The following is a 27,746-nucleotide window of genomic DNA, read 5'->3' as shown; positions in this document are numbered from 1 at the left end:
GTTTAATCAGGAAATTTTTATTTAACTACATCCTTTAAAAAGGAATTTACTATTTAAAATGAGCCTTGTTTTTGTCATTAGTAGCCATTGAGTTGATTGATTATATTACAGAGAGTAGAACTGCTCCATAGCACTTTCAAGGCTTTGACCTTTTGGAAGCAGATCGCCAGGTCTGTCTTTCAAGGCACCTTTGGGTGGGTTCAAACCACCAACCTTTTGACTAGTAATCAAGCACTTTAACCTGTTGCTGTCGAGTCAATTCCAACTCATAGCGATCCGATAGGGCAGAGCAGAACTGTCCCATAGGGTTTCCAGGGAACGGCTGGTGGATTTGAACTGCCAATCTTTTAGTTAGGAGACGAACTCTTAACCACTGAGCCACCAGGGCTCCAAGAGATTAGCAAATAGGAGTCCCTTTCATCTCATGCTTTCAAGGACCTGTATCTCAATATCTTAATTCCCCAAATTTACGAAGAGCTTAATTTTCATTGAATGGCAGAATAGATTATAGAGTTACGGAAGATGTTATCTTTGGGGGACAGGGAATGACACTGACAAATAAAACTCACAAACTCACTTTAGCAAAGGAATGGCTATATGCTATTTTATTTTGGTTTTTAAAAGGTCCTTGTAGCAAAGACCTTGTCTTAAATTTATTTCTGTATTTCTAATGGCAAACACAGCCCCTGCTGCGTGTGTGCGTGAAATTGATGAGTCAAGTTTCACTCCTTCTCTGAACCCTGCCAGGATGTGAGATCATTAGGACACTCTGTGCTATTGATGATAAATGACAGTGACTGAAATGGGCAGCGGGGGGGGGGGGGAGGGTAGAGGGGAGGCATCAAGACGAGAAGAAATAACCTCCATGGTTGGAGGAGTAGTGGTGATAACGATTTATAAAGAAAATAATAATATATTTTATATTTGTTCTTTTATGATTTTCAAAATACTTTATAGGAGTCTTACTGCATTTGCTCCTCAAAATTTCCCTGTAAAGTAGGAGATTTAATACATAAACCCCATAATTCAGAGAGAAAAGGAAATGCCCTACTCTTACGGTGACGGTAAAATGTCATGTGCTGTTTAAAGGGAAAAATCACCAGGTTAAATTGTTTCCACAGATAAGAATGAGGGGTTATACTTATGCAACCGGATAAACATCTGGCTTAATTTTCACTAGCTGAAAATCTTCAAAGAAAATTTTAAGATTCAGGAAATAAAATAATCATTTAACTGCCAGGTAAATTTAGGTATGATGAATGTGTTCTCACTCCCCAAATAATTTCACCCCCCCAACAAAAAAACCGAACCCACAGCCAACCTAGTGGATTCTGACTCTTAGTGACCCTGTAGGATTTCCAAGGCAGTAAATCTCTGTGGAAGCAGACTGCCACATCTTTCTCTCACGGAGAGCCTGGTAGTTTCGAACCACTGGATCTTTCGGTTAGCAGTCGATCGCTGTAACAACTTCGTCAACAGGACTCTTACCCAACCCCCCCCCCCAAGGGATTTAAAACGCATGGCAGCATTTCTAAACAATTGTATAAGCCACAAGGTAAAAATTCTCCCCCCAGGACCCAAGAACAACAAATGGATTTACTCAGCTGAATGTGTTTCAGACACTTAAGCTTTGGCAAACAACTTACCTTAAAAGTCTCCACCGCCACTTTAGACCCTCCTTCTCCCGTACATTCTGCAGAGCATCCATGATGGCAGTCCTTAAAGAAGAAATAAACCTCCATTAAGTAAAACCTGGTGGGAAAATGGGGCTCAGGGTAATGATATGACTCACCATTACAGGTGTGCTCTGCTCAGGTACTCAAGCAAACAGGAAAAGGACAGCAGGAGGATCAGGAGGCTTTGACAATCAAACAACAGTCAGGAGCCCCACACAAGAGCGTCCTGCAAGTGTTGCCCTGCATTTTCTACCCTGTCCGAGGTGGTGGCTTTTTGTCCTCCTCCACTGGCTTAGAGCAGACTGGTTAATTTCCAGGTTAGCCCTACAGAGCCAGAGTTCACCAGCAAAGAACAAAAAGACAGTTGTTTCACTTATATCCGAGTAAATAGTCTAGGGTTTTAAGCCATTTATAGAAAAATCTCCCGGGCGCGCTCAGCCTCGTGGTCTTGTCAATCACTGGTGCACAATGGCAAGCTTGGAAAAAGGATGGGGACGAGTGTGAACCATTTTCTCCATAGGCAGGGTCCTGCGATTCAGGCGCATCGACATCAAATTCCACGCTTTAAGTACACAAGGCATAACTTGGTGAATTAGGGAGTTATTTCAAAGATAGTGAAGGACACAATGACACAATGGAATGGGGACGAATTGGGGAACGGTGCAGACATTAAAAAAAAAAAAAAACCCTAGTCGGCTAAACAACTACAGGAGGAAGGGAAGAAAGGCAACCAAGAAGGCAGAAGGCTGCAGTCAAAATATTTTGAGGTGGCGAAGGCACAGTGGATGCGGCTGTCAGTTTTGGCAGCCCAGAGATTCTGCTCCCGCCTCCTCCCTCAAAACGGCTTCCATGGCTACCCTCAGATTCCCTCGAGCGGGTCAACCCGCAGCGTGTTGCAGGCTGGGACTCTAGATTTAGGGTAGGGATGGGCGAAGAGGAGATGGAGTGGAGGCGGAACGGCGGTGGGAGGTGAAGCAGAATGGTGCAGCAAAAGGCAGCAAGGCACATGGCCGTGCCCGCAGGCTTTGAATGCCGAGTTCCAATCCTCCCCCTCCCGCAAACGCCCACGGTTGGGGTACCTGGTGGGCCGGGGCTGTGGCGGCGTCAGGCGGGCTGGCCATGGGGAAGCTCGGGGCGCGCGGGGCTGCAGAGAGCCGTGCAGGCAACACGCTGCGCGTAGCTGGACGCGAAAGCCAGAGCCCGCGCGGCACGGGATGCCACAGCCCGGGGCCCGGCGACAGAGCCAGGCGCAGGGAACGACGGATCCCCTCCAACATCCCTGGGGGAGGAGCCTCCAACGGTTTAGTCTCTCTTTTTCTTTAATCGCGAAAACCAAAGCCGTATTCCCTGCCACCGGGTTTCGTGTTGGGGCCCAAGAGAGCACGCCGCGAGACAGCGCTTTTCCAAGCGCAGGCACCTATGGAGCATCATTATTTACCAAATAACCTCCAGGTGAGCCCGGAAGCGTCCCTGAGACAAGATGAAAGAAGCCTCAGGGAAATTCTCTTACATCAGGGCAGCTTTTCCGTCGACCCCGGATCAAACCGACAAAAAAAGCAGTTTCTGCCCCCGAGAGTCTGGCAGCTTGGAATTGGTATTTGTGTATTGGCTCTTGTCCGCCACCAACTCCCCACGTGCAACCTAAAGAGGGAGAACGTGAATCCAGCTTTGTAACTCAGGGTACTGCGGGGCCACCAGGCTCACATCCTCTGAGAGCCTGTTACCCAGACCCAGCCATTCGTCGTTTTCAGGCAAAATAGGCCATAAGGAGATCCCAATTGTAGTGTTTGGGCGGTTTACAGATATGGGCTCATGATAGCAATACTTGGTAAAAGGATTGGGAAAGTGAAATACTACTAGGCTTAGAAAGGGAAAAACAAGATTGAAATAGCTATTGTCTCCTCTGCTGTGTTTTCCCGGGGCAACATCGGCGTAAATTATGAGCCTTCTCCGCTTCCAAATTAATAGGAAGTGAGTGATAACGCTGGCTGACTTGACCTTGGAAAGGTGGAAAGGGCAGTTTATTTATGAGCGGTTAAATCCGGCTTGGTTCTAGAATTGATTTCCTACACCCCTGGAAGGCAATAGGGCTCTAATTTTATCAATTCAGGGAAAAACAAAAAAAAAGAAACAAACAAACAAACAAAATCCACTCCTCCTCCCTCCCCTCTTATGCTGGGGTGGGGTCCCAAATTCCAAAGACCACAGAGCCCAGGCAGGTCACGTGGCTGAAGATCAGAGTAAAAAAAAATTTAATAGGCCATTTTTTAGGGCAGTTTTAGGTTTGTAGAAAAATTGCACAGAAAGTACAGAGACCCCATATACCATCCCCAGCAGTTTCCTCTATTATTAACATCTTGCATTCCTGTGTTAATTTGTTAGCATTGATGAACCAGATTGATACATTATTATCATGATTTACATCAGGGTTCACTCTTTGTGTTGTACAATCCTATGGATTTTGATAAATGCATAATGTCATGTGTCCACCTTTATAGTATCATACGAGTAGTTCCACTGCCCTAAAAAGGCCTGGTGGTGATGGAGAAACTTGGAAATGGATAAGGGTGATGGTTGAACAACAAGATGAAAGTAATCAATGTCACTAAACTGTAGATGGGAAGAGTGGAAATGGCAAATGTTTTGCTACATATACATTTACCATAATTTAAAAAGACAAAGTCCCTGTATTCCACTTATTCAAACCCCCCCCAACTTTCCCTGAATTTTTGCCAGCCGCTGATCTTTTTACTGTCGCTATAGTTTTGCACTTTCTAGAATGTCATGTAGTTAGAATAATAGAGCATTTTCAGATTGGCTTCTTTTACTTAGCAATACGGTTTAAGATTCCTTCATGCCTTTTCTTGGCTTGATGACTCATTCATTTTAACTGCTGAATAACAGACCTTTGTACACATGTTCCACAGTTTATGCTCTTAGTTAATGGACATGTTGGTTGCTTCCGATTTTTGGCAATTAGTAATAAACACAAAAAACCCAAACGCACTGCTGTCGAGTAGATTCCGACTCACAGTAACTGTACAGGACAGAGTAGAACTGCCCCCATAGGGTTTCCAAGGCTGTGATCTTTACAGAAGCAGACTGCCACACCTTTCTCCAGAAGAGGGGCTGGTAGGTTCAATCCACCAACCTTTTGTTTAGCAGCCAAGCACTTTAACCACTGTGCCACCCGGGCTATAAAGCTGCTATAAAATTTGTGTGAACATAAGTTTTCAACTCATTTGGGTAAATACCTAGGAGCTTGTTTGCTGGATCATATGGTAAGCTGTGTTTAGCTTTGTAAGAATCTGCCAAACTGTCTTCCAAAGTGGCGATACCATTTTGTATTTCCTCCACCCCCAAAAAAAACAAGCAAACCAAAAATGTGCAGGCTAAGTCAACACTAGGGTTGCCAGTTTTTGACCCTTGCCCATGGTTTAAGAGTAAAAAAAATGTTGGTGGAAGCGTTATAAACACTTTTTTTAATTGAAAGTCTAGAATGTCTACACTACACATTCGTTCAAAGCCTGTTGTTTTTTCCAGTGTAGACAATACACAATCCCATTTTCTTGCTATTTTGAAAGGTCTCTGGGTGGTGTAAGTGATTTGCACTCTACTAACCTATTTTAAAAAAAAAAAAAAAAAAACCTATTTTAAGTGCTACCGGTAATTGCTCCTTTTCAAATCAGTCATGAAAGAATGCTATTATTAAAGAATTACGTCAGCGCCAACCTTTCCTCCCCTTCAGCACCTAATTTCATGAAAGTGCCATCTGTATTAACTGCTTGTATTTCCTTCCCCCTTCAAGAGACTATGGAGTTCCTGGGTGGTACAAATGATTAACGTGCTTGGCTGCTAGCCAAAAGATTGGAGGTTCAAGTCCACCCAGAGGTATCTTGGGAGAAAGGCCTGGTGATCTATTTCCAAAAACTCAGCCATTGAAAACCTTTGGAGCATAATTCTACTCTGAAGCACATGGGATTCCCATGAATTAGATTTTTTTCTTCCAAAATGACTGTGATTTGATTCTGCCCAATTATTCCACCCAAACAAGGTGGGCTAGCCTTTATTTTACTCAACCCAGTGGTTTTGCTTCTCGTGCGTTTTTGTGGCTGCACCTATATGCTGATAACACTCAAATACATGTTCAGCCCACCTCTCTCATGGACTCCAAGTACTTAAGAGTCAAATCTGTCTCTACCATTTGTCAGGCACTGGTCTAGGTGCTGGGGATGCTTTCTGAGCATGCCCCAATCCTGCCCCCAGATGCCCCAGAGAGAAAAATGTTAATTATGTTCAAAAGTGTTAACAAATCTCACAAACAAATGTAAAACTGCTTGTACCTATGCTACCAGAGCCTCTAGTAATGAAATGTAACCTAGTCAGAAAGGCATGGAAATTCAGAAAGTCTTAAATTATCCTTAAGAGAACTGGAGGATTAGAAAAATTAAGGGAAGAAGGGATGAGGGTGTCTTGGATGAATCCTGTTCCAGGCCAAAGGAATAGCTCTGAGGAGGGAAGAAACAGGGTGATCGCAAAAGACTATGAAATAGAGCCTGAGTGGCTGGAGTGGAGAGAAGGGGAGAGAGTTCGGTCGAAGGGGAGGTTGGGAGTATAGGTAAAGGCATACCCCAACTAGTAGTGCCTTAGAGAGTTAAATTAAAAAAAAAAAGGGGGGCGCATTATTATGGCTGTCATACAGATGTAACATAAATTTTAAAAGTTTAGCTGATTTAATGAAGTAAACAGGTAGATGTTAAAACTGACTCTGCATTTACAGATCAGGAACATTGAAATGAATTTGAAAACCTGGCTTCTTTCAGGGCCAGGAACAGAAGTCAATTGAATGTCAACCTTCAGAGTTTATTTGCGTGTTTACAGATTAGAATTATTCTGCATTTCTACCACTTATCGGTTATCTACACTATACAGAGTGAGAAAAGTACCCCCAAAACAATAAACAATGGAAAAAAAAAATGCTCCCATACAATCAGAATCAGATAACAGTAAAGGTTTGCTTTAAACGATGTATACCTTTTCGATGAAGTCCAAATTTTTCCCTACTATAGGGTGACCATATAGTTTTGTCATTCAAGGAGTGCTATCACTAAGGGACAGCAGGAGTAAACCGGACATATTAGTCACTCTACTTAGATGTCACATTAAGAAATTCTGTCTTTAAAGTGGAAACCCTGGTGGCGTAGTGGTTAAGTGCTATGGCTGCTAACAAAAAAGGTCAGCAGTTCAGGTCCACTAGGCATTCCCAGGAAACTCTATGGGGCAGTTCTACTTTGTCTTATAGGGTCACTATAAGTTGACTCGACAGCAATGCATTTGATTTTTGGTTTTGGTCTTTACAGTAGACAATACTGGGGAAGTCAGCACAACTTAACCAAGGCAAGATCATGGAAGCTTCATAGACATATACAAACTCCCTGAGGGACCTAATTACTGGGCTAAGGGCTGGGGACAATGGTCTGGGGAACATCTAGCTCAATAGGCTTAACATAGTTTATAAAGAAAATGTTCTAAATCCTACTTTGGTGAGTAGCTTCTGGGATCTTAAAAGCCTGTTGCAGCCATCTAAGGTACTCCAATGATCTCACCCCATCTGGAGCAAGGGATAATGAAGAAAACCAAAGACACAAGGGAACGATTAGTCCAAAGGACTAATGGACCACAACTACTACAGCCTCCACCAGACTGAGTCCAGCACAAATAGATGGTGCCCAGGTACCACCCCAACTGCTCTGACAGGGATCACAATAGAGGGTCCCAGACAGAGCTTGAGGAAAATGTAGAACAAAATTCTAACTCACACAAAAAAACCAGACTTACTGGTCTGACAGAGACTGGAGAAACCCTGAGAGTATGGCCCCCCGACACCCTTTTAGCTCACTGAGGAAGTCACTCCTGAGATTCACCCTTCAGCCAAAGATTAGGCAAGCCCATAAAACAAAATGAGACTAAATGGGCACGCCAGCCTAGGGGCAAGGACAAGAAGTCAGTAGAGGATAGGAAAGCTGGTAATGGGGAACCCAAGGTTGAGAAGGTGAGAGTATTGACATGTCGTGGTGTTGGCAACCAGTGTCACAAAACTATATGTGTATTAATTGTTTAATGAGAAACTAATTTGCTCTGGCAAATCTTCATCTAAAGCACAATTAAAAAAAAATTCTGCCTTTAACATTTGTGCCTTCTAGGTTCCCCATGTAGCAACACTTACACACCCAGCAAAGGCACGGGGTAGAAAACGTCCCTAAAAAACTAAATCTGAAGTTCTAAACCATTTTGAGCGCTGGACTGCTGATTTAGGAAATAACACTGGAGTGGTAATTCCCTGTCATCCAGAAGAGAAAATGTGACCCAGCTGGAGCTGGACTCACAAGGACACATCAAAGACAGTAGCTAAGATAATCTTGGAAAATATCTTTTAAGGAACCTTTCACATAAACCAATTAAACACAGAAGACTTACCACTCTTATCTTTTTCTATTAGCATTTGTTGTTGTTGTTGTTGTTAGGTGCCCTACTTTGTTTTTGTTGTGAGGTGTTCCCACTCATAGCAACCCTATGTACCATAGAATGAAACACTGCCTGGTCCTGTGCCATCCTTATAATCCTTGTTATGCTTGAGCCCATTGTTGCAGCCACTGCGTCAATCCATCTCCTTGAAGGCCTTTGTCTTTTTCACCAACCCTCTACCAAGCATGATGTCCTTCTCCAGGGACTGATCCCTCCTGACAATATGTCCAAAGTATGTAAGATGCAGTCTTGCCATCCTTGCTTCTAAGGAACATTCTGGTTGTACTTCTTCCAAGACAGATTTGTTCATTCTTTTGGCAAGCCATGGTATACTCAGTATTCTTTACCAAAGGTGTCAATTCTTCTTCGGTCTTCCTTATTCATTGCCCAGCTTTCCCATGCATATGATGCAATTGAAAATACCATGGCTTGGGTCAGGTGCACCTTAGTCTTCAAGGTGGCATCTTTGCTTTTCAACACTTTAAAGAGGTCCTTTCCAGCAGATTTGCCCAATGCAATCGGTCTTTTGATTTCTTGACTGCTGCTTCCATGGGTGTTGATTGTGGATCCAAGTAAAATGAAATCCTTGACAACTTCAATCTTTTCTCCGTTTATCATGATGTTCCTCACTGGTCCAGTTGAGAGGATTTTTGTTTTCTTTATGTTGAGGTGCAATCCATACTGAAGGCTGTGGTCTTTGATCTTCATTAGGAAGTGCTTCAAGTCCTCTGCACTTTCAGCAAGCAATGTTGTGTCATCTGCATAACGCAGTTTGTTAATGAGTCTTCCTCTAATCCTAATGCCCCATTCTTCTGCTTATAGTCCAGCTTCTCAGATTATTTGCTCAGCATACAGATTGACTAGGTATGGTGAAATTACACAACCCTGATGCACAACTTTCCTGACTTTAAACCAGGCAGTACCTCCTTGTTCTGTCTGAACTGCCTCTTGATCTGTGTACAGGTTCCTCATGAGCACAATTAAGTGTTCTGGAATACCCTTCTCCACAATGCTATCCATAATTTGTTATGATCCACACAGTCGAATGCCGTTGCATAGCCAATAAGACACAGGTAAACATCTTTCTGGTGTTCTCTACTTTTAGCCAGGATCCATCTGACATCAGCAATGATATCCCTGGTTCCACGTCCTCTTCTGAATCCGGCCTGAACTTCTGGCAGTTCCCTGTTGATATACTGCTGCAGCCGTTTTTGAATGATCTTCAGCAAAATTTTGCTTGCATGTGATATTAATGATATTAGCATTTAGTGGATGGAAAATAAGTTGGACCAATGAAGACCCTCCTGACTGTTGTTACTGAAGCCTGTACCAATGATTGTTAAGAAAGGCAATTCAAAATGTAGGATTTCGGTTTCCAGCCAGTCATGAAAAGGTGAAGCTTTCAATGGTTTTGTCCATTTTGTAATGTTAATATATACTGATGACTCTGTAACATTCCTTGGACTCCGGCAGACATGGCTCTGGCAGCATGTGCGTCTACTTCTCACTTTTGTCTGTTTGAATATATGCCAAATAAACGTTTCTTTTTGCTTTACTAAACTTTGTGATGTTTTTACCCTACAACACTGCTAACCAAAAGGTTGATGGCTGAAAACCACCCAGAGTCTCCTCAGAAGAAGGGCCGCAATCTGCTTCTGAAAGGTCACCTCCTTGAAAACCAAATGGAGCAGTTCTACTCTGCATGCATGGGGTCATCATAAGTGGGAATCAACTTGACACCAACTAACGGCAACAACAGCAAGGTTTACTAAGGGCCTTGGTCCCATGTAGTCATAAAATCCTCCTGAAAAGTTGCATGTGTCAACCAGAAACAACCATAAGCAGTCTAGACCAGCCCTGGGTGCTTCCACCTAAAAACCTTACTTAACTGGTATTTTCCAAACCCACATTCTCTTGAGACTTCAGCGTAATAAAACCAAGAACCCTTGTACCTATTACAAATGAAAGAAAGGATGCATGGCCCAGTCACAAACTTACCCCCCACACCCTGCCTGATGATTCTTTGACCAGAGCAAGGGGACGAAGCCTTTAAACAAAAATTGTTATTGCTCCTACTGCCTCAATCTTTAATGTAGTCTGAATTCAGACCATCACAACACACAACTTCCTAATGTCATACTCCACCCTGACTAGAAATACTAGTAAGACAAGGACATGAAGCCTGACGGCAGGTTTCTGGTGATTGGATTAGAGAGAGGATTTTCGGACATAGGAGCCCTGTGGTGCAGTGGTTAAGAGCTCAGCTGCTAACCAAAAGGTCAACAGTTTGAATCTACCAGCTGATCCTTGGAAACCCTATGGGACAGTTCTACTCTGTCCTATAGGGTCACTATGAGTCAGAATTGACTCGATGGCAATGGGTTTAGTTTTTTGGTTTTCTGACATAATGTTCAGAACGATCCCTTTCTTTATGCCCTGAGGGTTTTTATAGCCCACTGGACCATTTGGAATGAATGAAAGAAAAGATTTTATAAAGTGGGAGAAAGACAACTATGAAATTGGAGGTAAGAAAGGGGAACTGGCAGGATGATTCCAAGCAGATGTTGTCTTGTAAGTGAGGCTTGGGAAAGACCTAAATGAAAGCTGAGAGTATGGAAATTGATTTTTTTCCTAATACCTGTCTGTCCTGCATAAAGATTTGGAATGTCTTCCTCTATTCCTAGGGGCATGATTTCTAAAGGCTGGGGACATCAGTTTAATCTTACTTCTGATAGAACAGTTCTGACACTTGATTAAGGCTCTCCTTGTTTCTGTACCAGTCTTTTCCTGTCTGAGCACGGACTTGATTATCTTTTGGATATCCAGCGCTTAGTACACAGCCAGACTAATGTGTGGGTCTTCATAATTATTTGTTGAATAAATTGATTGAAGGTATAAATATACCATGTTTTTGCTAAAATTAAAAATTGTAGGTGAGCTGATATACTTTACACACACAGAGACATTACATAGAAACAGAGAGAAAGTAGTTGCCTACATAAAATAGAGTTAGGTACAAAATAATCAAAAATAGATTTTAAATTTGGCCATTTATTCAGGTTGTGTGTCACAGACATATTGAACCTACTTACTAAAACTGCCTTTGTCTAGTTATAAGATATTCTGCCTTTCTCTTCTAGCTTCCATGCGCTTCTGGACAGGCAATGAAAAGTCCCCAGAACTTTTTCTGAATCTTACTACGCCAGGAGTTCTGAGTTCATGAGAACATTTTGTTTCAAGGACCAGCTCTGTTATTCAGTAGATACATCACCTTAAGCAAGTCACCTAATGTCTCTAAACCTCATCTTAAAAAGAAAATATGTAAGTAACATTTTGCAAATTACTGAGCAAAACATGTCACAGTGATTTCTTTGTTCTATCGTAAGGCTGTCAAGCTTATAGGGAGACCCTGTAATACAGTAGTGAACCAGAGGGACTCAGCACTGCAGGTTCAGTTCTGGCAATGCCGCTTCCGAGCTCTGCAAGCTTGGGCTACTTTTTTATTATTATTATTAATTTATTTTTGCCCATCTGATCTCGTATATCTGATTGAACTAAGAAGCACATTCCTCACGTATATTATTTTTTGTTTTATAGTTCTGTCTAATCTTTGTCTGAAGAGTGGTCTTTGGGAAAGGTTTTAGTTCTGTGTTAACAGCCTGTCTGGGGGCTGTAGTTCCGGGGGTTCCTCCAATCTCTGTCAGACCATTAACTCTGGCCTTTTTACGTAAATTTGAGTTCTAGTCTACGTTTTTCTCCTGCTCTGTCCAGGACTCTCTGTTGTGATCCCCGTCAAGGCGGTCACTGGCGGTAGTTGGGCACCATCTAGTTCTTCTGGTCTCAGACTGGTGGATCTCTGCCTTATCTGGTCCTTTAGCCCTTTGGGCTAGTATTTTCCTTGTCAGTGGGATGGAACCAATTGATGTATCTTAGATGGCCACTAAAAAGCTTTTAAGATACCAGAAGTCACTCAACAAAGTGAGATGTAGCACATCTTAATAAACTATGTTATGCCAGTTGACCTAGAAGTCCCCTGAAATCATGGTCCCCAAGCCCCAACTCCAGCTACTCTGTCCCTCAAAGTGTTTGGATGTGTCCAGGGAACTTCTTTGCTTTTGCTTTGGTCCAGTTGTGCTGGCTTCCCCTGTGTTGTGTGTTGTCCTTCCCTTCACTGAAGTTGATCTTTGTCTACTATCTAGTTAGTGATTTCTCCTTCTTCTCCCTCCCCACCCTTATAACCATCAAAATTTTTTTCTGTGTTTAAACCTTTTCTTGAGTTCTTATAATAGTGATCTCATACAATATTTGTCCTTAGTGACTGACTTATTCATCAGCATAATGCCCTCCAGGTTCATCTATATTGCGACATATTTCACAGATTCATCATTGTTCTTATCGTTGCATAGTATTCCATTGTGTGTATGTACCATAATTTGCTTATCCATTCATCTGTTGATGGGGATTTAGGTTGTTTCCATTTTTTTGTTATTGTGAATAGTGCTGCAGTGAACACGGGTATGCATATGCCTATTCGTGTGATGGACCTTATTTCTCTCGGGTATATGCCTAGCAGCGGAGTTGCTAGATGGTATGGTATTTCTATTTCTAGCTTTTTAAAGGAGGCTCCATATCATTTTCAAAAGTGGTTCTACCATTTACACTCCCACCAGCAGTGCATAAGAGTTACAATCTCTCCACAACCTCTTCAACATTTGTTATTTTGTGTTTTTTGGGTTAGTGCCAGCTTTGTTGGGGTGGGATGGTATCTCATCATAGTTTTGATTCGCATTTCTCTAATGGCTAATAATCATGAGCATTTTCTCATGTGCCTGCCAGCCATCTGAATGTCTTCATTGGTGAAGCACCTGTACATATCCTTTGCCCATTTTTTAACTGGATTATTTGTCTTTTCGTTGTTAAGGTGTTACAGTATCTTATAGATTTTGGAGATTAGACCCTTATTGGATATGTCATAGCCAAAATTTGTTTCCCAGTCTGTAGCTTCTCTTTTTTTACTCTTTTGGTGAAGTCTTTTGATGAGCACAAGAGTTTGATTTTTAGGAGCTCCCAGTTATCCAGTTTCTCTTCTGGTGTTTGTGCATTGTTAGTTATGGTTTGTATACTATTTATGTTATGTATTAGGACCTCTAGCATCCCTATTTTTTTCTTTCATGGTCTTTATCATTTTAGATTTTATATTTAGGTCTTTGATCCATTTTGAGTTAGTTTTGTGTATGGCGTGAGGTATGGGTCCTGTTTCATTTTCTTACAAATGGATATCCAGTTATGCCAGCACCGTTTATTAAAGAGACTGTCTTTTCCCCATTTAACGATTATGGGCCTATTTCAAATATCAGCTGCTCATACATGGACGGATTTACGTCTCGGTTCTCAATTCTGTTCCATTGGTCTATGTGTCTGTTGTAGTACTAGTACTAGGCTATTTTGACTACCTGGGCAGTATAATAGGTTCTAAAATCAGGTAGTGTGAGGCTTCTCACTTTGTTCTTCTTCAGGAATGCTTTACTTATCTGGGGTTCCTTCCTTTTCTGTATAAAGTTGGTGATTTATTTCTCCATCTCATTAAAAAATGCTCTTGGAAATTGGATGGGGATTGCATTGTATCTGTAGACCGCTTTGAGGAGAATTGACATTTTCACAATGTTGAGTCTTCCTGTTGATGGGCATGGTATGTTTTTTCACTTATATAGGTCTCTCTTCGTTTCTTGCAGTAGTGTCTTGTAGTTTTCTTGACATAGGTCTTTTACATCTCTGGTTAGATTTATCCCTAAGTGCTTTATCTTCGTAGGGCCTATTGTAAATGGTATTGATTTGCTGATTTCCTTTTCAAAGTTTTCTTTGTTGGTGTAGAGGAATCCAACCAATATTTGTATGTTTATCTTATATCCTAATACTTTGCTGAAATATTCTATTAGTCCCAGTGGTTTTCTTGTGGATTCTTTGGGATTTTCTGTATATAAGAGCATATCATATGCGAACAGGGATACTTTTACTTCTTCCTTACCAGTTCGTATGCCCTTTATTTCTTTATCTAGCCTAATAGCTCTGGCTAGGACTGCCAGCACAATGTTGAAGAAGAGTGGTGATAAAGGGCATCCTTGTCTGGTTCCCGTTCTCAAGGGGAATGCTTTCAGTCTCTCTCCATTTAGAATGATGTTGGCTGTTGACTTTGTATAAATGCTCTTTATTATGTCAGGAAATTTCCCTTCTATTCCTATGTTGCTGAGAATTTTTATAAGGAGTTGGTGTTGGGCTTTGTCAAATGCCTTTTCTGCATCAATTGATAAGATCACGTGGTTCTTATCTTTTGTTTTATTTATGTGGTGGATTACATTGATTGATTTTCTAATGTTGAACCATCCCTGCAGATCTTATCTTTTGTTTTATTTATGTGATGGATTACATTGATTGATTTTCTAATGTTGAACCATCCCTGCATAGCTGGTATGAATTCCACTTGGCCATGTTGAATTTTATTGGCTAGAATTTTGTTGAGGACTTTTGCGTCTACATTCATGAGGGACATTGGTCTGTAACTTCCTTTTTTTTTTGCAGTGTCTTTACCTGGCCTTGGTATCGGGGTTATGCTGGCTTCATAGCATGAGTTCAGGAGTATCCCTTTCTCTTCTGTGCTCTGAAATACCTTTAATAGTAGTGGTGTTAACTCTTCTCTGAAAGTTTGGTAGAATTCTTCAGCGAAGCAGTCTAGGCCAGGGCTTTTTTTTTTTGTTATTGTTAGGAGCCTTTTTATTGCCTCTTCAATCTCTTCTTTTGTTATGGGTTGATTTAGTTTTTCTACCTTGGTTTGTGTTAGTTTAGGTGGGTAGTGTTTTTCTAAAAATTCATCCATTTCTTCTAGGTTTTCAAGTTTGTTGGAGTAAAATTTTTTGTAGTGTTCTGTTATGATCCTTTTTATTTCACCCATCTTATTTCTTTTTTGAGTTATTTGCTTCCTTTCCTGTTTTTCTTTTGTCAGTTTGGTCAATAGTTTGTCAATTTTGTTGCCCTTTTTCAAACAACAAACTTTTGGCCTTGTTTACTCTTTCAATTGTTTTTCTATTTCCTATTTCATTTATTTTTGCTGTAATCTTTATTATTTCATTTCTTCTGGTGTCTGAGGGCTTCTTTAGCTGCTCTCTTTGTATTTGTTCAAGTTGTAAGGTTAATGTTTTGATTTTGGACCTTTCTTCTTTTTGGATATGTGCATTTCTTGCTATAAATTGACCTCTGTGCACTGCTTTTGCTGTGTCCCAAAGGTTTTGGTAAAATGTGTTTTCATTCTCATTTGATTCTATGAATTTCTTTATCCCATCCTTGATTTCTTCTATAACCTAGCAGTTTTTAAGCAAGGTGTTGTTCAGTTTACATTGTTTGATTTTTTTTCCTTGCTGTTTTTGTTATTGATTTCTACTTTTATGACTTTATGGTCAGAAAAGACACTTTGTAATATTTTGATGTCTTGGATTCTGTTAAGGCTCATTTTGTGGCCTAAAATATGGTCTATTCTGGAGAATGTTCTATGCGCGTTGGAAAAGAATGTATACTTTGCTGCTGTTGGGTGGCATGTTTTGTATATGTCTATGAGGTCAAGTTGATTGATTGTGGCATTTAGATTTTCTGTATCTTTATTGAGTTCCTTTCTACATGTTCTGTCCTTCACTGAAAGTGATGTGTTAAAGTCTCTTACTATTATTGTGGAGCTGTCTATTTCTATTTTCAATGCTGTTAGAGTGTGTTTTATGTATTCTGGAGTCCTGTCATTGGGTGTGTATATATTTATTATGGCTATTATGGCTATGTCCTCCTGATGTACTGACCCTTTAATCATTATATAGTATTCTTCCTTATCCTTTGTGGTGGATTTTGCTTTAAGGTCTATTTTGCAGATACTCATGTTGCCACTCCTGCGTTTTTTTTTTTTTTTTTTTTGGTAGTTGTTTGCTTCATATATTTTTTCCATCCTTTGAGTTTTAGTTTGTTTATGTTTTTGTATCTGAAGTGTGTCTCTTGTAGACAGTGTAGATGGATCTTTTTTTTTTTAATCCATTCTGCCATTCTCTGTCTCTTTATTGGTGTATTTAGGCCATTTACCTTCAGCGTAATTATTGATTGGTATGAGTTTACTGCTGTCATTTTGATTTTTTGTGTGTCTGTGTGTTGTTGACACTTTCTTTGTTTCACTTAAGTTTCATCTTTTTCATTATTGTTGATTTTGTGTTTGCTAAGTCTTTATGCTTTTCTTCTTTTTTATTTTGATAGGTAGGTTTGTTAGCTTCCTTTCTGGGTACCTTAACATTTACCTTTATTTTTCTAAGTTTAAACCTATCTTTTGTTTCTTGATATTTTTGTGCTACTTACTTAACCTCACTGTGCCTCAAATTCTCCATCTGTGAAATATATTAGTAATGTAATTTTCAAGAGGACTAAATGAGATAATTCACATAAAGCCTGTGCTGGCACCCAATAAGCTTTCAGTCTGTTTAGTTATAGTTATTACAGTGAAGATCCATACTAAGCCTGATGGTTTTTTTGGACAGTTTGGCATCTGTGAAACCTGAATTATTTGTAATTTTAGGGAGCAGAGAGGATCCACAGGAACTTAACCCCTCTAAAAACTGATCCTTGTGGCATGGCTTAATTAGAACTCATTGCATGTCATACCAACAATCATGAAGACGGAGCAGGACAGAACATTTTGTTTTGTTATACAAAAGGTGACCGTGAGTCAGAGCTAACTCAGCAGCAACTAACGGCAACAACAGCATGGCTGAGAAGTGGTGGCTTGACCTGAGATGTTCCATAAATCCTCTTGGCAAACTGACCACTGTGTGTGGTCAGCAGGAACAAATTATTCAATAGGCAAGGTAAGCACGGTACCTACCTTGCATACCACATCATCAGTAGTGAACAATTTCACATTTTTTCACCACATCAAAAATTCTGCTTCTAGGTATGACCGATACCTTTCTCTCTCCTAACCCCACAGCACCTTCTTACACAATCAAAGCCTCTTTTCAAATTTACAGTCCCTGACAGTAAGCAAGGTAAACATGGGCTTTATTGCAGTGAAACCCATGTAAAATTGTTCACTACAAGCTGGTAAGTAAATACAAGTAGGCCTGTGCTTACTTTGCTTATTGGATAATCCGCCCCTGGTGGTCAGCATTTCTACCATTATACTTAGAAGTTCATTAGCTTTTTAATTTTTCCTCAGATTATTGGAGCAGCATACAGAAAACTTTATTTCCGCTAGGGTCTCTTGAATGTTCAGACCTGGTACAGTCGTTAAGTAGACAAAACTTGCTTCCTCAAGAACTCTGGTTAATTTACTGCTCTACTTTCAAAACTTGGTATTGGTGTTCTTTCTCACTAATGATGGATGGCGTGCATTTTTCTAACTACATATAAACCCAATATATGGCAGTCTCAGTTTACAAAATATTATCAAAACACCATAGCAAACCAAGCCAAACGTATTGTCATCAAGTCGATTCAGACTCATAGCAACCCTACAGGACAGAGTAGAACTGTCCCATCGGGTTTCCAAGGAGCAGCTGGTGAATTCAAACTGCCAACTTTTTTGGTTAGCAACTGAGCTCTTAACCACTGGGTCACTATTATACAAAAGTTTTGCCACAGGTAGCTTTTAAATAGCAAGTCATTTACAAAGTTTACAAAATGAGTTGATATTATGATAGTATTTATAGTAACACGATCACCTATTGTATGAACACAGGCTCAAGAAACACAGTAAAGAACTGCAGTCCTCACTACCAGACTACCTTTTGCCTTTTCAAAGGTAGTTTAAAAGTGCAAGTGTGTGTGTGCATATTGTTTATACATGTTTTTATGACACTATGATTCCAGTATTTCAACCGTCATAAAAATACCCTTTTTGATGTTCTGATCAAATAAAATATCCTATGCTGGGTCTCATAGCAACCTTACAGGACATAGTAGAACCGCCCCATAGAGTTTCCAAGGCTGTAAATCTTTATGGAAGCAGACTTCCACATCTTTCTTCCATGTAGCACCTGGTGGTTTCGAACCACCAGCCTTTTGGTTAGCAGCTGAGCACTTAACCACTGCACCACTGTGAGTTGGAATCGACTCAATGGCAACATGTTTGGGCTTTATGCCAGGTCTATCCTTCAATTCCTCCTCATCATATAACACTTTAAAAGAAGTACCAGTAAAAAGTAAGTAAGGTTTGGACATAGAAAGTTGAGGGAGGAGATGTACAAGATAAAGGAGACTAATGGGAAATGATCTGGAAAGGTGGTTTAAGGATGATTAAGGAATTTGAATGCCAATAATTTGTTCCATAGGCAATGGGACACCTTTTATGGTACTTGATTCAAGAAGATGTATGAGATATCATTCTCACAACGATGCATAGGATGGGTTGAATCAGGAGGTACAGGAAGAGGGGAGACCTCTTGGGACTATACCCCAGGTTCTGAATCTTGACTCAAGGAAAAGGAAAGCATGAGGGGATATCTAGGTCAATTGGCATAACACAGTTCATAAAGAAAATGTTCCACATTCCCACTCTGGCGAGTAGCGTCTGGGGTCTTAAAAGCTTGTGAGTGGCCGTCTAAGATATGTCTATTGGTCCCATCCCATCGGGAGCAAAGGAGAATGAAGAAAACCAAAGTCACAAGGAAAATATTAGCCCAAAGGACTAAAGGACCACATGAACAAGAGCCTCCACCAGCCTAAGCCCAGAAGAACTGGCTACAACCACCTACCACTCTAACAGGATCACAACAGAGAATCCTGGACAGAATGGGAGAAAAATGTAGAACAGAATTCAAATTCATTAAAAAAGACCAGACTTACTGGACTGATAGAGACTGGAGGAACCCCCTAAACTATGACCCCCGGGCACTCTGCTAAGTCAGAACTGAAACTACTCCTGAAGCCCGCTTTTCAGACAAAGATTAGACTGGCCCATAAAACAAACAATAACATACATGGAGAACATGTTTCTTAGTTCAATCATATATACAAGACCAAATGGGCAACTCCTGCCCAAAAGCAAGATGAGAAGGCAGGAAGGGGCAGGAACTGAATGAACAGGCACAGGGAACCCAGGGTGGAAAGAAGAGCCTGTTGTTTTATTGTGGGGATTGCAACCACTGTCACAAAACAATATGTATATAAATTTTTGAATGAGAAATTAACTTCAGTAGTAAACTTTCACCTAAAGCACAACTAAAAAGGGGGGGAGGGAGGGGTTGGGAGGGGAAGGATTAAAAAAATAAAAATAAATAAGATGCCAGGAAAGGCCATTATTTTTGCAGAAAAAGGAAAGCAGACAACAAAAGGTAGCAATTCCAGTTTCCAGAACTGAACACTGATTAGTTGGCAGACCGGGGAGAGAAGAATAATTTTCATTCTAAAACCCTTGCCATCCCACCCCCACCATGTTTTAGTTCAAGAATAAGCTTGAATACTTTTCAATGATTTAAAAGCTGCATGTGCAGCAAGTGAAGATGATTGCGATGAAGAATTTGTTGCGACTAGGGGGTTGTCTAGGTCATCTAGTGCTGCCTTAATAGGAATACCACAAGTGGATGGCTTCAAAAAAGAGAAGTTTATTCTCTCACAGTCTAGTAGGCTGGAAGTCCGAATTCAGAGCACCAGCTTCAGGGAAAAGCTTTCTCTCTGTGTCAGCTCTGGAGGAAGGTCCTTGTCATGAATCTTCCCTTGGTCTGGGAGCATCCCAGAGCAGGAGCCTCAGGTCCAAAGGATGCACTCTGCTCCCAGCACTGCTTTCTTGGTGGTATGAGGTCCCCCTGTCTCTCTGCTTGCTTCTCTCTTTTATATCTCAAAAGAGGCTGGCTTAAGACACTATCTAATCTTGTAGACCTCATCAATACAAAATATAGCTGCCACTAATCCATCTTATTACATCATAGTGATAGGATTTACAACACATAGGAAAATCACATCAGAAGATAAAATGGTAGACAATCATACAAGGGAATCATGACATAGCCAAGTTGACAGATATTTTTTGGGGACACAATTCAATTCATAATAGGGGTTAAATCACTTCGAAGTGAAGGCAAATTTACATAACACTAAAGGGGAAGTACGAATTGTCTAGTTGTCCATAAATTGGATGTTCATAACCTGAGGACTGCCTGTACATTTTGTTTTAAAAGCTTCCATTAGTCACATCTTGATAAACTGTGTACTTTCTCTCTAAATCCACTCCTTGCCCCTTCATCACTTCTGTAACTTTTTTCCGTTACAATATATAGGACATGCTTACTCTCCAGACTATCAGGTGTGCATCAAAGAAAAGCATGAAAGAAACAAAGTGAAGAAAATGAAACCCTCCCAAAGTATTTCACATTTGTTAGGTAAAAAAACAAACACACATATATGTATTTTAATGGAAGACTGAAGTCCTCACGGAAGCCCTGGTAGTGTAGTGGTTAAGTGCTACAGCTGCTAACCAAAGGGTTGGCAGTTCAAATCCGCCAGGCTCTACGGGGCAGTTCTACTCTGTCCTATAGGGTCACTATGAGTCAGAATTGACTCGACAGCACTGAGTTTGGTTGGTTTGGTTTGGGGTCCTCATAAGCTGGCATGTAAACCTGTTGTTCCCATCAAACGAGTCATCAAATACCTGCAAGTTAATTTGTTTGCATGGATATGTCAGTGTTACTCTGACAAAAAGGTGGGAGCACACATGCACAAACACAAGTTGTTCTGTGTATGAACTTACTCCCTCATAACAACCATTTTCCATTGGATGAATCCTGCATAAGACCCTAGCTTCACACACAGTCCACCACAATTCATATTCAAACTACGATGAGGTGGATATTATTATAAACCCCATTTTACAGATGAGAAAATTGAAGTTCACAAAGGCCAAGATTTGATTGTCTGTCTAATACACTAGTATCTTAAAAACCCATTGCTGTTGAGTCCATTTCGATTCATAGAGACCCTATAGGAGAGAGTAGAACTACCTCATAGGGTTTCCAAGGAGCAGCTGGTGGATTTGAACTGCTGACCTTTTTGGTTAGCAGCTGTAGCACACTGCAGCTCTTAACCACTGTGCCACCAGGGCTCCATCTTAACATAGCTCTTAATAATTTTTTGATTTGTTAAAGGTCTATAGGTAACAAATTTCTGTATACTGCTAAGTAACTAAACTGCTGAGTCACCATTTGTTAATTTTTTTTTTGAATATATGCCTTTGATATGGGGAGTTTGAGCAGCTTGGTGTGGGGCAGAAGGATAAAGGGAGTGAGTACAGGACCCAAAGCTAAATAATTCAGTAATGCAGGAGATGATTAACAGGGACTGGCAGCATTGTTATACTCCTATTTTGGTTAACACAAATGACATAACCTTATTGAAAATCCCTACTAAATTGGAAGTTTCAGTAAGTGCCTCTCAAATTACAGAAACATTTGTCTCTTCCTTGATATCCTCTAAGAATTGGAGTTCTTTAGTTATTTGGAACAAGTTTTGAGCCTCTGTGTGTCGAGGGGCTATCCATTCCTGCGAAAGTCTAAATCTGTCCCAGATGGATCCAGGGGAACCGTCAGGGACAGGCTGCACGTTTACAAAAGGATTGAATTTAGGCTTCATGCCCTATCCTCAAGCAGGTTACATTTACAGTTACAGAGATAATGTAAAAGATGTGAAGAAAAAGACACCAGGCAACTTTAATATTGTGGGTCCATTACAGAAACATATCACCTATATAGAAAAGCATCAAGTAACTTTTTTAAAATTCTATAATTAACTTCTGAATAGCATATTACTGCACTATATTTTGTGTTTAATGTTACTTTATTAAAAATTTTACCACACTTTTTTTGTAACCGTATTTACGCATTTCTTCATGTTATGGAAGTGACCAGATCTCTCTTTGGACCTTCAAGACTGCATCTAACAGTCTCTTTCCTGCTTTACAACAAGTCAGAGTCTGCAAAAGCACCACCAGAGGCTGTGCCCCAAGATCACCTTCTACCCACTAGACTAGATGGTCCCACTGGGGCATCACAGCTGCTGTAGGCTTCAAGAATTCTCCCTCTTATACGAACATACCTCATTTTTTCTACGAGACAATGATCTAGGGACTTGTGTGTTAAATAAACTTTTATCAACAAAACAATATTTAAATTCATTAGTTGAGCTTAAGGAGCCCTAGTGGCGCAAAGTTAAGCATTGGACTGCTAACCAAAAGGTTGGCAGTTCCAACCCACCCAGAGGCTCCAACGCAGAAAGACCTGGTGATCTGCTTCTGTAAAGATTACAGCTTAGAAAATCCTGTGGGCAGTTCTACTTTGCCACATGGGGATGCCATGAGTTGGAATTGACTCCACAGCACACAACAACAGTGGATGAGATTTGGCTCCTTGATTTGGAGGTTTAGGGTCATGCATGGTTTTATGAGCTATCCCAGTTAATTGTCCTAATAATGTGTTTAGTGCTTTTATTCTACCTCCAATTTTGTGCATAGTGCCTAGGGTCTTCAAAGCTTGCAAGCAGCCATTCAAGGCACAATTGGTCTCTATTCACCTGGAGCAACAAAAGGAGAGTCAGGAATAGGAGGAGGAAATAGAATGTGTGGCTAGTTGCCTCCATGCGCAACTGCCTCTTTTGCCATGAGACCAGAAGAACTGGATGGTGTCCAACTACCATTACTGAATATTTTAATCAAAGATTCTATAGAAGAATCCTGATCAGAAGGGGGAAAATGCAAATTCTCATGGACTCAAGACTTTCTGGAACTATGGAGGCTAAATGAACCCCCAAAACTATTGCCCTGAGATAAACCTTAAACCAAAAACACCCCCTGAAGTCTTCTTAAAACCAACAACATTTTAGCTTAACTAGTAAAGAATGTCTGCCTTGAGCATTATACTCTTTTAAGATCTATCTATATGGGATCAAACTGACAATAGCAACTCAAAAGATTAGATATGAAAGTCAGGGGACAGTGACTTTATGTTAACAGGCAAGAAACAGAAAAGGAAGATGAGAATGGTTGCATAACTCAAAGAATGTAATCAATGTCACTGAATTGTACATGTAGAAACTGTTGAATTGGTGAATCTGCTGTGTATATTCTCAATAACAATGATGAAAATAAATTATCAAAAAAAAAAGTGGAGCTTAAAATTTAAAGGATTTATACAGAAAATCCTTTTGGTAAAGTAAATCATCATGCCATAATTTATCTCTTCTATAAATTCAGATTTCCAGGTGCTGGGTTGACTCATGCAGAAGGATAGGGTACTGGTAAGTATTGGCTCTGAAGTTGCTTTCACATATGTTTGCAGGTAACCTATCGGTTTCTCTTGCAAGGCACCAAGTGCCTTGAATAAGAAGCAGTATCTTTCCACCCTCATATTCCAGGTGCCTAACCCACTAAATTAATGTTTGGTGGATGAATGAAGGAAAAAAAGAAAAGCCAGTCAGCCAAGAAATATTAACAAAATATCTGAATTAGAAAGTTTTTACCCATTTCATGAAAAAAAAAACCCAAAATTTATTTAAGATGAGCAATTTTTCTTGAATTCTATAAATAAAAAGAGATTTTCATATTTCTGCATATAACTAATTCTTCTAAAAACAATCGAATGCAGTAATTTAAATCATTTAAAATTAATACAATAAATTAAAATTTAATTTGGGATTTAAAATAATCACTACCTACCAAAAGAAAAAAAAAGTGTAGAATAAAAGTTAAAAATGTTTGTTGATTGTAATGATTAAGGTTGTGTGTCAACTTGGCTAGGCCATGATCTTCAGTGATTTGATAGTCATATGATGGTGTGATCACATCCATGATAAGATTTGATATTATGTGATCATCCTCCATGATAGGATCTGCTATGAGTAGCTATCAGGTGAAGGGGAGTTTCCTTGGGCATGTGGCCTGCATTGAATATAAGTGGTAATTCTGGCAAGGCTTGTGAGCTTTTGCTAGTTCTGGATCCTGCAGCTGGCTCCTGTTCATCTGACCTCCAGTTCTGGGGACTTGAGTTACTAGCTTACATGCGGTCTTGCCTGCCAATCTTGGGATTTGTGGATCTTCACAGCCTGGGAACAAGAGTTCTGCTCTCTGACCTGCCAATCTTGGATTTGCAAGCCCTTGTGGCTACGTGCACCTGGAGGAGCCCCACGGACTGGGGTCGTTCCAGTCTCTACAACCTCGTGAGCCTTTTCCTTGATATAAATCTCTATGTATATATTTATACTATTACTGGTTTTGCTTCTCTAGAGAACCCAGCCTAAGACACCAATTATATATACATAATCTATATAGAGTTGAACTGTGCTTTTTCAATGGAAACCCTGGCATAGTAGTTAAGTGTTAACGGCTGTTAAAAGGTCAGCAGTTCGAATCCACCAGGTGCTCCTTGGAAACTCTATGGGGCAGTTCTACTCTGTCCTATAGGGTCACTGTGAGGCCGAATCGACTCAATGGCAATGGGTTTGGTTTTTTGTTTTGGTTCTCTGTCAGGATACATGAGTCTAAATGAAAAGTTTAAAGTGAGGAAAAGGAGTTATTTGAGAGATATTAGGAAAAGATTTTGACAGACCTGGTAATAGACAAGAAAAAGAAGCTGGAAGACAAGGGGACATCTAAAACAACTCTTTGTTTCTGGCTCAGCACCTGGGTGGCATTATCCAAAGCAAGGAATACAGAAGTTCATTTTAGGAGGTGCCAGAAGCTTATGCAAGTGACAACTTCTAATGGCCATCTGGAAACTCATACCTGCAGTTAAAGTGGGGGTCCCCCCTGTAGGTAGAATAATAGTAATAATAACCAATTGCTCTCAAGTTGATTCTGAATCATGACGACACCATGCGTGTCAGAGTAGAACTGTGCTCCGTAAGGTTTTCATTGGTTGATTTTTCAGTAGATTGCCAGACCTTTCTTCCAAGATGCCTCTGAGTAGACTCAAACCTCCAACCTTTGGGAGAGAGATGGCGGCTGTCGCCTTTACCAGGTGATCATCCTTGCTATGATTAGCAGAGGTATCAACAAATACTGTATTTTATGAGTACACAGGCTCATCTCAGTGGTACTCTTGCCAAGAAGTTTAACCTAAATCTAACCTAACCATAAAGAAAAAATTAGATGAATCCAGAACGTGGGACATGCTACAAGACAATGGGCCTGAACTATTCAGAAAAGACAATGTCATGAAAAATAACAATAATAGCAAAAATATAGCGGTATTGTTCTAAATTAAAAAAGACTAAATTGGTAAAACTATCAAATGCAATATATCAAGAAAACAAAATAAATACACACAAAGGTATAAAAAAAACTTTGAGAATTTATATATGGGCTAGATATTAGTTGATTTTACTGAATTAAAATTCATTTTCTTGAGTGTGCTATGTAGAAGGTACCTGTTTTGGGGACATGAAGTATATAGGTGAGAAGTATTATCACAACAACAATTCATTTTCATATGATTCGGCATCTGAGAAAACGGTAAAACAAATGGAAAGGTCAACTATTGATGAATCTAGATAAAGGTCATACAGGTTTTTTAAAAAAATTCTTTCACCTCTACGGTAGGTTTCAAATATTTTCAGAATAAAAAGTTTTAAAGAAAGTATAAAAATTTCTCACGTGTTTGTAAAATGTGAGCAAGGAGTACCAGACTAATCAAAAACAATATAAAGTCTCCAAATCCCATTCAATTCTAAGTTATAACCTTCTCTCCCTTATTAAAATTTTTATCTCAAACAATGCTCATTTGTTTTAAGTTAAATTTCAACTTTTGACGGTAACGAAATGCCCAAAAATCCAGCAACAGAGAAAGCAGATAATTAAAGGTGATCTATATAGACAAGCGAAGTAGTTACACTGGAAAAAACTGAGTACATTTTTATTTATCTTTGAAATATTTGCTTCGGATTCCCATTAAAAGTAGCGAACTAAACACATGTGCTTTTTCTTTTTTTATTCCAGAAGCTCACTAAAACCTTTTTTTTAAGCTTAATTTACAGGAAACAGGACATCAGCTATGACTGAGGTTAGCACATTTTGAAAGACAGAAAGCTGATAGAGGAGAAATAACATCAGCTATTTTTATGAGTGAGGTTAGCACATTTTGAAAGACAGAAAGCTGATAGAGGAGAAATAACTAACTTAGTAGACTAGAAGGAACTGATATTGTATTGCCCAAGGAATGAGACACCAAAGAGAAGCCAATTTTCCTCACAGATCCCCAGAAACGTTCAGAACAGGGGCATCAGGAACTTCAAAAGGTAAGGCTGCGATGGGGCAGAAAACAGGGATTTTTTAATGATACTCACTTGGGGAGAGTACAATCAGGAACAGCTTTAGTTTTCTCTCATTCTGTCCCCCAAGCTGGCTTTTTGAATCTACCTTCCCCACCTAGATAGGATCAAGCAGATTCCACTATGATTCCAGTCACTTTTAAAGTTAGGACAATCTTGTTTTCAAGTATTTAAAAGATTCACCTGACCTGAAATAAGACTTCCAGCTCAAATTGCCTTTAAAGTTTTTCTCTGAGTCCCTGGGTGGTACAAATGGTTAACATGCTTGGCTGCTAACCAAAAGTTTGGAGGTTTGAGTCCACCTAGAGGCACTTTGGAAAAAGGCCTGGCAATCTGCTTCCAAAAGGTCAAGCACTGAAAACCCTAAGGAGGACATTCTACTCTGACACACATGGGGTCATCATGAATCAGAGTCGATTCCATGGCAAGTGGAATCCCCGCCCTGGCACCACACAACAAGCTCAGAAACAAGTCTCCTGTTTCTTCACTTTCCTTGCTCTGTCTCCTCTTCACTCTCCACCTGCTGCTTCTGGATGTGCCAGGATCCTGTGGGCCGTGAATACAAGGAAATGGGCAGGCCCTATTTGTCTAGTACTGTTATCTGGCCTGTGAGGCATCCCAATGCCAGATAATAACGGTACTAGGCAAATGGGGCCTTTCCCTATGCTGGCTGTTTATCTCATCATGGGGCATTTTGTACATTCTTCACAGACAGCTCCTCCCCCCACCCTCACCCTCACCACCAATGGCCACCCCAGCCCTGTAGTAGTTCCCAGCTGCAACGGTGTATACTGTCTCACATCTCAGGAGGCCCTTTCAGCTCTGGCCCTATCATTACACCCTACACAGCCTCTGACAGCTGGGGTTGCCTTGCCCCTGCAAGCAGCCTTCTTGGACAGAGTCCTTTGAAGGTGTTTACAATATGGCTCCTTTCCTCAGATTTCACATTGCTCATGGCATCTTCACCCCACAAAACTCCAGAATTGCAAATGATTCCCACTGAAGACCCTCTCTTGACTCCCATCCCAGGCAGCTCTAGCCTGCCTTGACTGTTCCAAGTGAGAGTCAGACACCAGTTTTATGGCCCCACCATCCGCCAGGAAATACAAGTCAAGTTCTCTCAAGGAATCTCCAGTGTGCACACCAGACTCTTTGGCAAAAGAGGCCCACGGATCCCCTTAGTTTTCATTGAGTATTGCATTTGGGGGACATGAAAAG

At 40.4% G+C, this 27,746-nt stretch overlaps 2 protein-coding genes across 2 annotated transcripts in view; one reads left to right on the top strand and one right to left on the bottom strand.

Moving 5' to 3' along the window:
- The window catches only part of BCAT1 (branched chain amino acid transaminase 1), a 111,212-nt gene that overhangs the window by 66,341 nt on the left and 17,125 nt on the right, over positions 1-27,746 (bottom strand). Inside the window, exon 2 of the mRNA XM_003405356.4 lies at positions 1,647-1,718. Within this exon, the coding sequence (XP_003405404.2) occupies positions 1,647-1,718 (72 nt within the window). The remainder of the gene's footprint in view (positions 1-1,646; positions 1,719-27,746) is intronic.
- Positions 2,334-3,337, top strand: LOC135231137 (uncharacterized). Its single transcript, XM_064283217.1, is given in 4 exon segments — positions 2,334-2,595; positions 2,714-2,727; positions 2,730-3,032; positions 3,035-3,337. Coding segments are annotated over 4 exon segments (549 nt in total). The 5' UTR covers positions 2,334-2,461; the 3' UTR covers positions 3,133-3,337.

Source organism: Loxodonta africana, chromosome 4, assembly GCF_030014295.1.
Source record: "Loxodonta africana isolate mLoxAfr1 chromosome 4, mLoxAfr1.hap2, whole genome shotgun sequence".
Classification (NCBI taxonomy): domain Eukaryota; kingdom Metazoa; phylum Chordata; class Mammalia; order Proboscidea; family Elephantidae; genus Loxodonta; species Loxodonta africana.
The sequence above is the reverse complement of the archived record's forward strand: the minus strand, read 5'-3'. Positions and strand labels throughout refer to the sequence as shown.